Source organism: Thermobia domestica, chromosome 15 (assembly GCF_964235325.1).
Source record: "Thermobia domestica chromosome 15, izTheDome1.hap1.1, whole genome shotgun sequence".
NCBI lineage: Eukaryota > Metazoa > Arthropoda > Insecta > Zygentoma > Lepismatidae > Thermobia > Thermobia domestica.
This window is the reverse complement of record NC_137468.1, coordinates 137,456,747-137,475,130: the sequence shown is the minus strand read 5'-3', so window position 1 is coordinate 137,475,130 and position 18,384 is coordinate 137,456,747. Positions and strand designations below refer to the sequence as shown.

At 35.9% G+C, this 18,384-nt stretch overlaps 1 protein-coding gene across 4 annotated transcripts in view; it reads left to right on the top strand.

Moving 5' to 3' along the window:
* Positions 1-18,384, top strand: part of LOC145671257 (uncharacterized) — a 103,709-nt gene that overhangs the window by 71,654 nt on the left and 13,671 nt on the right. For all 4 annotated transcript variants that reach the window (XM_081740177.1, XM_081740175.1, XM_081740174.1 and 1 more), the window contains 3 exons: positions 8,907-9,617; positions 13,640-13,736; positions 16,510-16,611. In XM_081740177.1, the coding sequence (XP_081596303.1) occupies positions 8,907-9,617; positions 13,640-13,736; positions 16,510-16,611 (910 nt within the window). The remainder of the gene's footprint in view (positions 1-8,906; positions 9,618-13,639; positions 13,737-16,509; positions 16,612-18,384) is intronic.

The window sequence follows — 18,384 nt, the reverse complement described above, 5'->3', positions numbered from 1 at the left end:
TAAAAGCATAATTTTAGAAAATAAAACATAAAGCATAATTTAAAATATATAGCACAATTCGTGGAAAATTCTGTTTAACTGCAAGTTTAACGTGCTGTATTAATATTTTTTTAGAACCAATATTTACAATGTAAAATCATTGAGAACATAACAATGCAACAATGAAAAGCTTTTTTTTTTTTTTTTTATTTCTGTAAACTTTTCGGTGTAATCCTTTGATGTAAAGAAAAGAAAAAGGAATAGATGAAGCAACTTTCCGCCAACAATGAATAGTACAGAAGAACTCCACACTATATTGTTATGTGAACCTCTTGAACTTGAGCAGTTTCTGTACTTTTTGGTGGCATCTTTTTACTTTCCCTTTCTGTATGTATGCACCTCTAAGGCGCACACAGACACAAGTGATTTAAAAAAAAAAAAAAAAAGACTCGTGTATAGCATATCTCTTTACAGTGCATTAAATAGAAAGTTCATTAAGTATGAAAGAAACTGGTTGCATAAAATATTAATAAATAGATCAAGATATTTAGAATATTGAATGTATAGTAAATATTATAAACGATTAATGTCAAACAATGATTGAAATTAACAATAAAGCATGATATGGAAAAATACGAGGCATAATTAAACAAAAAATATAAAGGCATAAAACAAAAAATAAAGCATAATGTGGGTTGCACTAGCAATTAATAATGAAGTTCTCTCAAGTCAGTGACTTCTCTCCACGTCGTTAAAATAAATGAAGGTATTGTACTATACTAAAGCTAGATACTGATTCTTAAGTCGAAGATACCTCGAAGAGAAGAGACATAAGGCAGTGTGTACGTTTCTGTAATAATAGTTAGGGTTTCTTTATTTTGGACATACTTAAGTTGTTTATTTGGTAGAAAATCGTGTTTCGGTATTGCACATGATACAGATTTTGTTGTAATTACAAATTTTCACTAGCAGTATTATGTTGGTCTAGCTGTAACCCCGTTCTGCGCGCAGTAGACAAAAGAAATATCCATACTTCTCTATTTATTCTTCTTCAAGTATTTTTTAATGAGTAGCCATACTCTTTAGCTGAAAAGTTCCATTTTACAAACACAGGAATTGTACCTTGTAGCTGTTATAAATATTGAATAGGAAATTTCGTAGTAGTATTACAGAGAACGCGATAATAGTGCTACTTCGGTGGTAACAGGAAAGGGGCACAGGAAACAGATCAGATACTGTACATCTTGCGCTAGGGACGTTTATTTCCGACGTACATATTTTAGTTTGAGTACAGTGTTTGTGAGCCAAGTACGTCGTCCATTTCATGGTAAAGCAATAAGGTTGTTGCAGTTTCCCGTACAAACGAGTTGATATCTGTCGAAACGGATACAGTAATATAAGAATGTCTCTTTTCAGTAACTTAGTAGGGAGTCAGCCATTTTTAAATTAGGGGCAATATTTGAACATTAATATCCACATGATACATCCATTAATATCCATTAATCCATTTCTTTTGTATATAAACCTTTCACTATATGTTCTTCTCTGTATATATTTTATGTATATTGTAGCAAGTTTCTAAAAAGAGGCAGAATAATTTACTCTTACTATTTACAAAATACTTCAAAAGAAAGCTGATAAAGTGATAACATGCCAATTTCCTATAGTAATCTAGAACTGTGAACTCATAATTTATGAATTCAAAAACAGTATAGAAATTGCTAACATAGGGAGAGCATAGATCTTTAAAATATGCAACAAATATAGTTTTAAGATAATTTATTATAATTTAAGATAATTTTATTATCTTAAGGTATGTAAAGACCCAAGATATGTAAATTCTCTTGTAAGTATGATCATAATCACGTACGAAATTTTGTACATATATTTTTTTTATTGCACATGCGCTTGCCTATCAGCTTTATTTGCACCTTTATGTTAAAAAGTATTTTTCACCTGTTTGTAAGTGTATAGGCACATATGTTGAAATGTTAGTCACATTTTTTCTCTTGTACAGTTTATATTGTTGTAAGTGTAGCAATAAGTTTTTACACAATAGAGTTATGAATATTTCATTACACTAGACAAGTAAGTGGTGATTGTGAGATTCAAATAATTAAAGGCACATATGTTGTATAGGCACATATGTTGAAATGTTAGTCACATTTTTTCTCTTGTACAGTTTATATTGTTGTAAGTGTAGCAATAAGTTTTTACACAATAGAGTTATGAATATTTCATTACACTAGACAAGTAAGTGGTGATTGTGAGATTCAAATAATTAAAATCGTTTGCAATGTCTTGAGCAAATTTTGCAAATATTTGTTGTTTCGCTATATCAAGACACTTTCTTACTAATATTACTTGTCTGATAAAGGCTTAGTATAATAATAATAATACCTAAATATTGCGAACACTGTTAAGTGTATCCAACTTCTCTTTTATAGAAAAAGTGTAGAAGAAGTGAGTACTTGAAGACAGTTTTAGTTACCCTTGCACAAATTTCATATTCTTCTTTTTTAAGATCACGTGGCTTAATTCTAGTGCATTAAGGAAAATTGTGAAATTGAGAAAGATCGAATCAAGACGTTTGGCCATTGTTAGTAATGTGTTACATGAAATGTATAAAAGTTTTAAACGGGACAGAGCTGATTTAAAAAAAAAAAAAAAAAAAAAAAAAAAAAAAAAGCAGGAATAGCTAAAGATCATAGTGTGTCTTAGATGAGCTATATGACTTTTATTATGAGTATTCAATCAGAATTAAAATAAAATAGTTATTATTGATATATATATGGATTAAAACGTTAAAAATCCAGCAAGTCGTCGTCTTGAACGATATTCTTGTATTGATTTTGAACTGAAATTCATGATTGCCGGATCACGTTACCTCAGTAGTGCATAACATGTTTGACTTTCGTTGCCACTTGTTTCTGAACTATTTGTCGAGAACGAGAGATACTCTATGTACTAGCAGTAATTTATTGTTTTAGAAGTATATGTTGTACATTTGACCTACCCTTACAAGCAAGCAAGCAACAAGAAACAAAAAATTAAAATAAATAAATAAAAGTAATTGCGTTCATTCAGAAATTCTGTGACATTTCTACGAAGGTGGAAAGTGATACTTTAATCATTTCATAATAACTCGAGATTCAAAAGTTGCGCACATCAAAATAATAATAATAGAAACCAGGCGACATTAGGTAATACTACTTGATATAGTATATATTTTCACATGTGCTCAAAATGGCTGCCCGCCCCGTTCAGTAATGCAAGTACGATTTTTTTATTTTAATTTAATTTTTTTTAAACCATGTTTGGGTCCACTTTATAGAACAAATGCACACTGATGTAAATCTCATTTGTTACGTTGTTATTTAGTTCCTCCAGTGTGTGTTGCCCGTTGTTATATAGACTTCAGCTTTAAGGTAACAAGAAATCAGGGAATGTCAAATCGGGTGAACGTTGGGGCCATAATCTTGTAGAGATGATATGCTCGCCAAAAAACTTGTTCAAGAAATGCATGGTATCGTTAGATGTGTGACATGTTGCATTGTCCTGCTTGAACCATCAATCACGTTCAACCTCGTGAAGAAGTGCAATGAACTGTGTAATGATATCTTGGTACACAACACTATTCGCTGTAGTTTCAAAGAAAATAGGGCCTACTATACGACGACGTGATATAGCCCACCAAACTCAATTTTGAGAGAGTGTAAGGAGACTTCTTGTAACACACACCGCTTTTCAATTGACCAAATTCGAGGGTTTTGACGGTTCACTTAGCCACTAAAGTGGAACCACTCCTCAGTGAACAAAACATGGTCAAGCTCTGCAATTCCGTGGCTGTTAACAAATGAACAAATCCATGTACAGTACACTACGCGCTTATTTTTCAATTCCTGAACACTGCGAACATAATATGCACAAAATCGCGCTGAGCACTTCCATATAAAATCTGAGAATGTGCTGATAGTCTCCTCGAGCTCGTCTAGGGCGAACGCTGCATCACTTTTTTAACCTCAGTCAGTTTAACATCAGGCAAAATGGGCGGTTTGTCTGTTCTCTTCTTCGCAACAGATCGCATTCTCTAATCCAGGCAGTTAATCTCGTACTGGTTAAATCATTACGCACTGCCACATCAAGATAATTCCTACGAAATTCGTCTGCAACATGTGCATAAGAATATTCACTGGCAAAATGTTCAGGAATGAAAACTCGTTGCTATTAGGAAAACATGTTCATTAAGGAATATACAAAGCACTAATGCAAACGTCGTGTGCTCAGTACACATCTCAATGGTCTAGATGTGTTGTTATTAATATCGATAGTGCCATTTTGCGGTAACGGATTTAACTTTTCAACTATAACACTGTAGAAAATGAATTTGTATATTCGCGACTTTTGGACCGCATCGTAAATTCTTAAAGATTCTTAAATACTTCTGAATTAAACATTTTATTTATTATAACTAAGCTTGGATTTCTGTGACGTCATCTTTTTTATCCTAGCATCTTTTTGTATGTCGAATTAAATACAAATACATTTTTGGCACTTGTGGACACTAAAATATGTATTTTTGTTGGTCATATAAACGCATATTTGAACCATACTTTTAGTTTTAGGTCATATTCAGACCTGGAGTGATGTAAGCAAGGTTGATATATTTAAAACGAGGGCTGTTGTTTTATTCAGTTTGTTCTAAACGTTTTAAACAAATTGTTTTAAACGTTTTTTTTTTTTTTCGATGGTGGTTGGACATGTTTAAAACAACTAAAATATCAGATTGAAGAAGCTGATTTAATTTCCTAACAAACAACCCATCCTCCGCAGGATTTGTGCATGAAGTAAATTACAAGCAGAGTTATATTCGTATTATAACAGCAATTACTGAACGAAATTCTGTACATCAATGTGCGTAAAACTAAACCAACAGAAATTCAAGTGAAGTATTTGAACATTTCTTGATTTCCAAGAATACCTGAGGTTAAACAAACTATACACTATTCTAAGATCCAAATTCACAAATTCAAAACTTGAATATTTTTTGGTCACTATCGTTTCCATAATAATGAACAGTTCTCACATCATAAGCTAAAAGAAATACTCTGACAATTATCACAGAGTCATGATTTATACACAGTTGGAAAGCTTATAGACCACAGATTCCAACAAGGTAACATTCGTGAAATTCCCGCCATATTTTTAGAAACGAACAGACATAAGAAACATTTTAAAAAAATATGAAAATATTGACTTCGCGGGGCCCTGGCAACTCTTGCAGTCACCTGCGCTGACAAAATGATGCTAATGTGTAGGCCACATACTTGTGACAATAATATAAGAAATGGTAGCCATTACTGTCATTGCGTAACGAATTCGTTTTATGTAGGAAGTATTTAAAAAATGCGCAGAAAAACATTCATTAAATTAGACATTCTCTCCCCTCCCCCACGGCAGTACCATGTCCATATGCAAATCATTTTTGCTGCACACATCATGTATACGAACAAGAATTATACTTCTAGACCACTTCAATAAAATATACCTTGCCTTATATGGAACCGTTCTGAAACTAAATGTAAATTAGCCAAATTTGAGCCCCTCTTCCTCTATAAACACAAGTACATATACAGGTTATTATCATGTAGGGGACTACTTCATTGCTTCACATACTAATTTTTGTGGATGTACCACAAAGGGAGAGGAATGGTTTCCAAAATCTGAGGAAAAAAATTGATGAAAAATTTAAAAAACGAACTTCATCCTCCCTCTCTCGGCCGTACATAAATACCCCCTACAGTGATGGGCACAAGCGAGTTTTCATTGAAACTCGATTCGACTCGAAACCGGCATCATTGAGCTCGACTCGAGAACTCGGCTCGAAAAATTTCCTCCAACTCGACTCGAGTTTCGAGTCGAGTCGAACCAAATCGAGGCAAATCCTGTGTGCAGTTTCAAGTACTTTCTTCAAGTTTCCCACATAGACAATATAATTATTATCAGTGATACTTACTATTACTACAACTTATTATTATTATTATTATTATTATTATTATTATTATTATTATTATTATTATTATTATTATTATTATTATTATTATTATTATTATTATTATAACAACAACACCAGCGTATATAAACATGAATGATAGGCGGTTTGTATCTGAATACTAAAAACTAGTTGACTGCTGACCTCGAAAAAGGTAAAGTCAAGGAGGCAAGGACATCGTTCGCGAGATTCTGGGTTTCAGTTCTGGAGGAGCAAGTATCCAGGCTCGAACCAAAAATCGTTAAAAGTTAGACTGCGTCGGCCAAACATGTTCAAACCTGCTCGGCTCGGGTTCTCAACTGCTCTAGCGGCTCGACTCACAGCTCATTCACTATCGAACCGAGCCAACAGCCCACCCAACCGAGCCGGCTTGAGCCGATGGCTCACCTGAGCCGAGCCGGTGCCTCATCTCAACCGAGCCGGCTCGAGCTGCTCCTCAGTTGAATCAAACTGAGCCAGTTAACATCACTACCTGGGTTGGGCTTCTACTTCGGCTCAAAAGTTAGATCGTGCAGGTCTCAGCCTTGGTGGTAAGGACTACAGTATATAGCGGTGTTTACATTGGTGCTCACATTTGAGGCTGTCTCGTTATAAAAATCCATAGGCGTCTTGTTTATCGAGACGAGACGAGATGCGAGCAGTGTCCCATCTTCTGAGCAACATTAAAAATGTTCCATATTACTGCTTACATTTCTTATGACTTTTGCTTTCCAGTCTAATCAGGCCATGATTTCAAAACGAGTTAAAACGAGCGAGCTGTTTATCAAAATCGACTCGACTCGAAACTCGACTCTAGAAAATTACCTTTGACTCGACTCGAATTCGCTTCGAGTTTCGAGTCGAGTCGAGTTTTAGCTCGACTCATGCCCATCCCTAATAAAATGCATACTAGCGGAAGGCTTCATTCCTCAGAAATACTTAGGTACCAAATCATCTTTCTAGCGTAATTAGGGGCTGAGCTATTGATGTTTGTTGTAAAAATAAATGTAATTTACGTGAAAAAACTGAAACTCCAAAAATTGGCTAACTTTGCCCCTTCCTGCTCCCCCATATAAGCAAGAAGTACAAATACACGATATTACCATGTAGTGGCCTACTTCATTGCTTCACGTACCAATATTTTATGAATCTATCCCCCAAGAGGAGGAATGGCTCCCAAAAAAACGTTTAAAAAGAAACAAAAGAACACGATATTTACCCTCCTCCCACCGCCACGTGGTACCCCCACATAGATAAAATGCACACCAGCAGAAAGCTGCATCCTTCAGGAATAAATTCAGGGCTTTAAACTGAGCCATTGATGTTTAAAGCCCTGATACAGCAGTTGCGTCAATGAGCGTTTAAAGATTAAGAATGCAGACGACCAGTAGAACGTAGCACAAAGAAACTACATATTCAGTGAACAGAAATCGGGAAATCCAGATTTCTTTCTTCGAATTGAACATTTGGACGGATCGAGATTAGGGAAGTTCCCGAAATTTGATCTAACGGTTGAATATAGATGGCAAGCAGTACCTATGAGCGTGTAAAAATGGAATATATATGCCTATTTAGATTATTGTTTTAAACAAAATAAACATTTTAAACGTTTTTTTTTTTGTTTAAAACAAAGTACTTTATTTTAAACGTTAAAAACGTTTTAAACAAAAAAAAAAAATGTTTTAAACATTTTTAATTCATATTTTAGGCGGATTTTACTCATTGCTCAGAAATGTATTGCCAGTATTGGAAACGACATTATTTGGAACTTATTTCTTAGAAGTATTTGACCTAGTTTAACAGGATTTGAAGAAATCATGTACAGTGTGATGGGTCAAAAGTGGTTGATCTGGGTAGCATCATCCCCTTCGGAAAGAAAAAAATAGCAATTTTTTGTGAGATTCCTTGTAAAGATATTTGTGTTCACTTTCTTTGTTGCATATTGATGGAAATATTTTCCATCCACATCGGCGGAAGACTTCAAATACCAGGAGATGAAAGCAGCAGTGTGAAAATACTTGTAATCCACGTTGAGCACAATCGGAGAAATGACAAGAGAATTTCTCCTAAGGTCACACAGCTGGTACTTACGATAAGTTTAACACAGTGTACGGATATTTTTCGAGCATGAAGGATATTTGACATTCCTTGAAAGACTTTTGTTATGGAACCTCGTATCACAGAGTATAGTTTAAAGATACCTAAAATGCTGTAGTAGTGTGAAGTTGCTTAGTTTTTAGCAATAGCGTCATTTCAGCATCTTTTTTTTTTTGGGGGGGGGGAACTCCGATATAAGTAGTTTTATATTTATCATTAGTATTGAGTGAAATATATAATCAAATTGAGGGAGGCGTGACCCCACTCCTGTAGTTTGAAAGACACACTTGTTTTTAAGTCATATTTTGCCATTTTTAGCTCATAAATGCATGGATATTGTCAAAGTTCTTAGGTTGTAGGAATCCATGCCCTAAATATAACCATTTAGTTGCACATCCCCTCTAGTTTTTTATCTAAAATAAATAAGCAACAGGAAAATCGAAAATATGCGTTGTTTCAGTGGAGAAATAAAACTACTTTGATGAATTTAAGAGAAGAACCCATGTGAAGAAGCCCCTTTTGCGATCTTGTGCAGCTGTAGTAGTAAAATTGATGTCATTGTAATGATATATATAATATAAGCATAAATCCACCCTTTTCTTTAAATAGTATTATAACAAAAAATGTTTAATTCTTATTTATTAAATAATTTTTTGCAAGCTTACATCCTTCATAGTAGAGTGAACAGAGGGCTAATGTTATTAATGAGTTTGTGGTTTAATTCATTTAAGAGTTGGATATAAGATATAAGAAAATTTACGTTCTGTTTACTTTAACATATCATTTACACATTTTTCAGAGTACGTCAGATTCAAACCTTACTACTAGTCCTGGAAGAGCCAATAGAAAAGGCAATCCTCCTGTACCAAGTAAGCCACCTGTTGGTGGCTATGGAAAACCAAATGTAGCACCAAAACCACCAGTTGCTGGTGCAGCAGTGCGTCTATCGCCATCTGCAAAGCCATCACCGCCTCCAAAGTCGCCTTTAGTGCAAGCAGTTAATGGACCACTCTCGGGTTCGCAGACTTCATTGACTCCCCCGTCGCTACCCTCTCGCCCTCCTAGTGTAACAAGAACGCAAAGTATGCGGATATCCAGTTCGTCAAGCTCAAACAGTGACTTAGGAGATTATCGAGGAAGCCGATTTCAATCACAGGACAGTCTCCATCATGTAAACGGTGGAGTAAACCAGTCGAATCAGTCGTCGACGCTACCGCATCATAAAGTCAATCATTCAGTAGGCTATGTGAAAAGTGCAGCGCCTCCGCCGCCTCCAAGCAATCCGCCTGCCAGTCATCGGATGGCTCCAGCACCCCCTGGTTATGCAAAACCAGCGCCTGTGAGACCTCCAGCGACAAGGCCACCGCCTCCCCCATCGAGGAGTGGAGTCATGGCTCCCATGTGTCCACCACCACCTCCCCCAACGTCAGCGCCTCCTCCGCCACCTCACAGAACGTCGCCGGCGCCACCACCACCTCCTTCGGCACAACAAATCAGGTTTCCTGTTACGGTAAGCTATTGTTAAGTACTAATGAGTGATTCATTGAAATTTAGTCATTACTTTTACTCTTAAAATTTAGTCTTTTACTTTTAAAATTTTATTTAAAAGTGAATAATCCACAATAGATATATAAAATTAAAAACTGATAGGTATTTAAGATTTGTATTTTGTAGCTATGGATGGACATGAGCAAAAGGTCTTGGATAAACTACCGTTGAAAGGTAAGTTAATCGTCTTCGCAATTTGTCCACTTCTTACCAATGTCAGGTTATCTATCAGTCACGAAATCAGAAAACGGTCATGAAAGTCAAGAAAAAGTTACGAAATTTAGCTTTTGAGTCACAGGTTTTTTACACACAAATGTAAGTACGGACTGGAAAATTTTGTTCTATGAAACGTCAAAATTCACCGCCAAAAATGAGTGTAGTTGGCTATAGACGCTACCAAATCGCAAGCAAAGCACACTTCTATTCCATGCATGAAAATTTGGCCTAATTCGCACCCAAATTCGCTCTTCAAAATGTTACGAAATTTTATGGTTTGGTAAAGAATAGTTCACGAAAAAGTCACGAAATTTCATTTTGGAATTTTAGTGGACATCCTGAATGTGTTTAGCAATATTGGACGTTTTTAAGCGAGGAAGAAAGAACAGTGATATTTGATTTTAACAAAATGTGAATAGCAACACTAGAAAGATGCATCATAAAAACTGCGCGACTGTATGTTGTCAGCACTAAAGTCACGTTGGAAACGGAAGCCAGCAGTTAAGTACAGAAAATTTGTATACCCTTGATACTATAAATAGGAGTCGAACACGTCCATTGACGTTATGGAGGAGGTTAATTGTGCATAATTAAGACAGTATAATCCAAATAAAATATCATTGGAATAAAATTAATGCTTTCAGAAAGTTAAATTTGGTTGACATCATGCTGGAAACTTCCAAACGTTTTAGAACAAAGAAACGTGATTTTTTTGAAAGCTAAAATTATTGAACTTAAACATAATAGTAAAAACATAAGTATTCGAGACATGCATAAAGGCATCAAGCGAGTTTAAGAAAGGCTGTCAACCTTGCGCTTATATAGTAAAGAAAGCGGACGAAACAATTCTCACGGATACGGATAGTCCTTTAAAATTAGATGAAGAAATTTCTTTGACAATGTGCTCAACATGCAACCTAAAATATTGTTCGGGGAGAAAGTGAAATGCATACAGCAGAACTGTATATTTTAAGAACTTAACCGAACAGAAATTGCTATAAATAAATAAAAGAAACTCAAATCTTCGGATCTAGGTGAAATTCCTCCTGAATTGATTTTACCATGAAGGGGAACAGAAATAGAAATACAAGGTAGAAACTGATTCCAGTTGGCTTAGGACAGAACTTTGTTGTTCCGTAGACCATAGAGAGGATTAATACGTTTTTATCAAGCACTTTAAGCTGCTTAGTCCTGTTGCAAAGTCTTTTACAAAGTTTGTGATTTTTCATGGCGAAGGGATATATTACCACTCAAAAATAGTGATTGTTACTGAAGAACTGTGATTTGCCATGGAAAATCTTGTTGCTGTGTTTTATTTATTTATTTTCGCCAGAAGTGTGGAAAATATTGCGATTTAAATTATTAATTTTGAAGTGGCGGGAAATTTCAAGAATATTTGTGTACTGTGCAATTAATAGGTTTCAGGAACTCGAAGGAGCAAGGACAAGATAAAAGTTGGCAGTTCGCGCAGAGCAAAAACTGCCAGATTAATCACAGCTTAAGGGAACGAATATTTCAAAATCTACTGCGGAAGCAGAAAAAAGAAGAAAAAAAAAAAAAGAATTAGCGATTTCTAGTAGACGTCTGATCTAAAAAAAAGGCTGGGACAATCAACAGGGAAGCGTCTGACACTCGACTCAAGAAAACAACTGATCAAAACGGTGAGCTTACTCCAGCCGCACGATATCAATGCATGAAAGCTTTTCATTAATGAGAAAACATTCACCATTCAGGAGACATTCAATAAGCAAATCCATTTCCACATATTTTCAGAAGGCAGACAGATGTTTCAAAAATCCAGAGAGAGCACCACTCAGTTTCAGTTATATCTTGGCGTGGTATGCCTCACGAAGAAGTGTGATGCCTCTTCGCTTTTGTCCAACAGGTGTGTCAAGACAGGACGGTAAACAGATGGAAAGAACTGTTCTGCATACAAAATCATTGTAAATAAAGTGTACGAGGGTTGCACTGAAAGTTTCGGAAAAATGATAAAACTCAAGAACATCAAAGTACAGCATTTTTTTTTTTTTTTTTTTTTTTAATAGCTTTTCCAAGTACTCCCTTTGTGCAGCAATGCATTGTTTCATGCGATAGAACTACATCAGTTACGCCACTCCAAAGTTGGTACCTATGAAACATGCAATTTGTATGCCTCTGTTGCTTCTTCTGGAGTGCAAGAGCGTTTCCCACGTAAGATGTTCTTGATTGTTAGGAGCAAAAAGAAATCACTGGGGGCTAAATCACGGGAATAAGCCGGATGTGTCATGACTTTAATGTTTTCCTGGTCCAGAAAATCACTTGTGACATGTCGTGATGCAGAATGATTTGTACGGTTGGGGTTGGACTGTTTGCTCACATTCAGTACTTCTGGTAGACATATGGTTGTGCCATTCTCCATTGACTGTTCTACGATTCTCCAGTGGGACAGTTGAAACATGAACTGATTTACCAAAAGATGATGCAGTCATTTGTTTAGAGACACTGCGTGCACGAACAACTGTGGTTGGTTTGGGTTCATCGCGGAACACTCACACAGCAGATTGTCGCTTTGTTTCCGGTGTGTATGCATAAATCCATGTTACGTCACCTGTTACTATGTTAAAAACCAAATTAAATGATCCAGACTTGAACCGTCTCGTCATAGCTTTGCACCATTTCACACGAGCGTCTTTTTGTGCTGGAGTTAAATTGAGTCGGATCCAGCGAACGTAAAGTTTTTTCACACCTAAATGATAATGCAATATTGTTCGTATTTGACTCATGTCAATGCCTAAGGTCCCTTGAGGGCTTTGTACAGAAATAATAAAAAGTGGTACATAATGTAAGAACGAATATAGGTGAATATTAGACAGTGAAATGCATAGCCCTTGGAAGAAGATAGCAGAAACAAACTGTAATAGTTAGATACTTGGGTTACTTCTATATGACAAACATGTATTCTTATTTATGTTTTAACATCTTGGTGTAGCGAATGCAAACAATAATCCGAATATAAACTAGAGATCTTTTATTTTATTTTATTTTATTTTTTTCATCATTTTGCTTTCATAAACTTCCTTAGTTGTAAGCATGTAATAACAGTGTAATAGATCTCGTTGGTTGTCATAAATGATACGAACGCCAGTCTTGTAAACTTCACGCTTGTTCCAAAGTTTACTCACTTTGGATTTAGAAACATGTGTCCATATTGTTAATAAAAAGTTGTTCCGCTGCAGTCTATTAAATAGGTGATTTGGTTATTAGCTCACCTCCCAGCGCCGTTTATTTCCATGATGTCGTGACAAGCAGTAGTCTATTTGCTTGTACTCAAGACGATTAAGCAAAACCAAAAGGATCGCAGAGCTCTAATGGTGATATTTCTTCTAAAAACTAAACTTCTTATTTCTATTCTATTATGAATGTGGTAGTCACTTTTACGCAGCCATTCAATGGTTTACAAGAAGTAACGGGAAATCCTTTTATTTATTTTGCATGTTCTTTTATAAACGTCTTTTCTCTACACCACTTTGTGAACAATCTATGTTCGTCATTTTTGTAGATGTTATAGTTTGAAGTACACATTGTGTTTGTTGAAAATCCTTCAATTTTTTAGAACTCATGTAATGCCATGGTTGGTTGAGTTCGACCCATGTAACGTTTACATAAAATAAATAAATAAATAAAAAACTTTTGGTACTAATGTGAAACACAAGATTTGTATCACTAATTGTATATCAATTTGCAAAACTTGATAATCATGTTTATTTGTATGTGTAATTTATTTTTCAGTCGTCGCAAGCAGCAGGAGTTCCACCACCTCCACCAATTCGTAATTCGTCAATGAGAAATGGTATATCATCTGGCTATTCATCATCAATGACTACTGGTAATTCTATATATTTCTAAAATGTGGTTGTGAGAAATAAGAAAGTTAATTATAGCTTATTTATAATAAGATATTTATTTTGTAGGACTAATATAGAATGTGTACAGTATTTTCCGTAGCTTTCATCTTCGTACAAGTTGACCCGAATTCAAGCAATCCCTGAGAACAACAATCTGAGAAAGGCGCTGTTGGTATCGAAACGTCATGAATATTTTTTTTTTCCTGAATTTGTTAATATAAGCCTTGCGTCAGCGGTAATTGCAGTAATATTTAGAATGATGTTAAACGTGTGTGAATTTATTTGAAATTTGACAATTTCCGTCATAATTCATTTAATGGCGAAGAAAACAAAACAAACAAACAAAAAAAAAAAAAAAAAAAAAAAAAGATGAAAGTTCAAGGAAGTTGAAAGAAAATTTCTGTGGGCTGGTTTTTCAGATTTCTAACAGTGAATACTATTTCATTAATTTAGATTAATTGTCGACTGGGGTCGAATCCCCTCCTCCATTTTTGGAAATGAAACAAAAATTAAAATGGGAGTATTAAAATATTACAACGTAATTTTGTAATATTTATAGAAGTGCGCATAAAATTGCAAGTTTTTCGAGGAACTTTTCATTCTGAATACAGTAATACGTTTGTAAGTGAATTGTAACGTTATACACTGCTTCACTATGTGAAACTAAGTAGCAATGTATTATCCGTTGACGGCAAGTAATGTAAATATAAAAGAAAGAGGAAGAATAACTGATAATTTCCTATCGCGAAAATCTTTTTTCGTTGCTTTACTGAGTAATCAGATTATTTGGTTTATTGGTTCGAACATCCTACTTAAACACCAAGAATGTATACGTGGACCTACGGTTTAACGTGGGGTCCGAGTCATTTGATGCCGTACAGGAATCGAACTCGGGTCTTCTGTGCGAACACAAACCATTTAGCTCTATCTAATTAGACAATGATCAAACTAAGAGCGCGTTATACAATAATATTTCATTTCTGCTGTTCATCACAGAAAAAGTGATTAAAATACTGACATTGATTAAAGTACTTCATTGTATCTGGAGTGTTTTGATCCCATCTCGTCCTTCGGTACGGCTCCCTATGTATGATGTGTGTATTTCCTTGGATTTCCCTCTTCCTCCCCCCCCTCTCAGTCATACATAAAGTTATGGCAACATTTTCTTTCTTTTCGAAAATGGGAGCAAAGCAAGAAATTCTGGAATATGCAAATGGAAGGTTAGTGCATACGTAAACTTTACATGTAGAAAGTAGGATGAACATACATATTCCCCTCAAGATATAGCACGAGGAAAATGAATACAACGAATTATTCGTTTCATACTTGTTTTACCTTGAATTACAACGTTACAAACCATTACAAGTACAATTACAATTATGCGTAAAGCCCAGAAACACATGCCAGTGGCATCTCGAGTCCTTCGAAGTAATCTCCGAAAGAATCCACCACACAATTCCAAGGATGTGGAAGACATCAGATATCCGTGGGCTCACCATTAACGGACCTTCTGATCTCACACTGGTCTGTGGGAATGTCTTCACTTGTTCGAAAGTACGTCCCACGCAATGGCTTCAGTTTTGTAATGAGGTCGAAATCGTAACAGATGAATATGGTGGATGCTCAAAAATGAAATGAAATGAAATCTTTAAGTTTTACATCCCACGGTTATGCCGGTTAGGCTAAAGGAGAAGGTGATGATGAGAAATGAATGAAAATGGTGCAATGAAGAAAGTAGGAGGAAACGGGAGAACCCCGAGAAAACCCACGAGCACGGTGTTTGTCCACCACAAAGTCCACACGGCACGAGCTGGGATCGAACCAGGGGATGGATGCTCAAGTACTTCCCATTCCCATCGCACGAACAGATTCTGCATACATGCTGTCATATGGGCTGTCGCGTTGTCATGAAAGATGAGTGAGTGGATCGGGTAGACGTTTAGGACATTTCTGTTGAATAACCCAAAGTACGTATCGTTGCAAGAAAGTGTGAGTAGTACAGTGCGTTCTCAATTTGGCCATGTAGGACAAAATGGCGCAAAATCTCCTGACACGATGCCATACGCTACGGTGATCATTAACATGACAGAGGACGGAGTGCAACGAAATTTCTGCCAACGTGGCGAGCCTGGATGCGCCATTTCGCTGAGTGGCGTTTCATTTCTGGCTCAACATTTTCACAAGTTCCACGTAACATTCTCGCACATTACTGCAGTTTTGACTTACTCTGTTCAAGCCGGGTATCATCAATTCTGCACGACTATTCCACTCACTCAAGTGTGGTTTCTTGATTCAGAAAGATACTCTATTCACTACTCGTCTCCTCTCCACAACTGCCGTCTAGTGGATTCTTTGGGAGACTGCTACGGAGGATATATATATGTCATTGGTGTATGTTTATGGGCTTTATGCATAATTGTAATTATATTTGTAATTGTTTGTAATATTGTTAATTCGTGATAGAACACGTATAAAACGAACGATTCGTTGTATTTATTTTTCTCGTGCTATATCCTGATGGGAATACATGTATTCATTCAACTTCCTACATGTAACGTTTACATATGTACTAACTTTCCATTTGCAATATTTTAGAATTCCTTGCTTCGTTCGCATTTTCGTTAATTATAATAATGACTTTTGCAGTAACCCTAATATAAAAATTATATTTAGAGGAAGTTGATAAAGTAAGAAAATATTTATACAAATTATGTTGTATAATATGTAGTGTACTAAGTAGCATTTTCTTTGTAGGAGACTTCGAGGCACGGTTTGCTGATCGTTTTCATGGCGTTAATGAATTTCCCCCACCCGATCGGTTTAGGAATGTCGTGAAGACGTATAATAGTAAAAATGGTAAGTACTTTTGCATGTAATAATTTATGTTGGTGGTATAATTAATGTATGATTTTCATAGTAGTAGTCGTAATTCTAGTTTCATGGGGAATCTTTAAACGAGAATTCAATCTGTTCGTAAAAGAAATATATTTAAGGTTTGAGACGTCATGTTCTCTTCAATGTTAAAGAAGTATTTTGTCTGAGTGTTGTAGCCGAAGGCGTATTGTAGCCCACTTCCTTAACGACCTCTGTTAAGTCAGTGGAGCAGGGAAAGATCGGTCAGTGTCTCTCCTTTGTCATTCAGAAAAGTACGTGGGAAACTGAAAGGAAGGAGTAGGCTGAGAATTAGGATTATCGCGTGAGAACTTCAGTAACAATGGTTTTATTATACAGATACATTATATTATTTCATTAATAATCAGACATACTCTGAGTCTTAAATAAAGTCGATTGTACGTTATCAATACACCAGTATAGGCCATGATCCACTCGTAAACGTGTGTACCAGTGGTAGCTGTTAAAGTGGACGGACGACACAAGCTGAGTGGCAGAACTGGGCATGAGTATCGTTTACCGATTTGATCGTTAAATTCGTTAGATTTCGGGTAAGTTCAAGGTGCCATTCATTATAGTCAGGAGTGTAGTTGTGAAATGGAGATACGAAGGCGTTATAAAACCACGACCTCCGACGAGGAAAGCCGACAAATTTGACAAAATGGGATCATCAATACCTGCTATGTATGGTGAAGTCATATCGGCATGAGTTGTTGACCACAGAATTCCGAATTGTTTCGGGAAGTGACCTCAGTACTTCGATTCGTCGAGAGGTGTTTGCACTGGGATCTCATGGAAGATCTGCAATACATAAGCTATTGATTACAATCCAGGACACTAGTCGATACGAATAGTACATTAGAACATTGTGTAGAATGACGAATCACACTAGATGCGGTGGCTATCTGATGGACGTCTCAAATACCAGTTACTGAACAGTCGTCTTCCCACTATGAAATTAGGAGGAGATGGAATCTTTTTTTAAGTGATTTTAGTTAAGATTTTGGTTCCTGAAACTCTGAATTCAAGCACTATTAGACAACTGTGTACTCTACCCACTTTATTAGTACAATAGTACAGAAGTGGCCATTTTTAGTTTTCAACATGATAGTGCGGCCACTGAATGATTTGAGAAAATTAACTCTACTTACCCTCTCAAAGCCAAAGTTTAAATCCAATTCAGCATCTGTGGGTTAGTTAGAACACTGATTCAGACTAATTGATCCACAACAACCACCGATCGATATGCCATTTTGCAGAAGAAATGGAAGGCAATACTTGCAGTCTTCCTTGACAGGTAGAAATTATGAAATTATGATAGTGGATTTGTTCCACACTGACACCATATCTTTTCAAATAATTAAATTCCTATAGTTGTCCGGCCATTAATGGCTACGGAACTCAATTAATATTCTGCAATATAAGACGCTCTTGACATCATATAGTGTTAAGAAGCCAAGTCCTCTACAGAGCATGAGGATTTTGCTTTTCCGGTGTGCTGGCATTCTTATTGCCTTTTTCCCCCTCACTATTGTAGTGACGGGAATGTATTGTTCAGAAAATATTTTTAAACATATCCGTCCATGGAGTCAAGAGAAAAATACTATTGTTATAATCAGTATTTGAAAGATCCCAACTCGTGACCTCATGGAAGAATATGGTAGTTTTATTGGATTAACCATCCTCACAATAGTATAAAAAGCGCAATTAGAAATATATTCAAGCATAAACACTTCT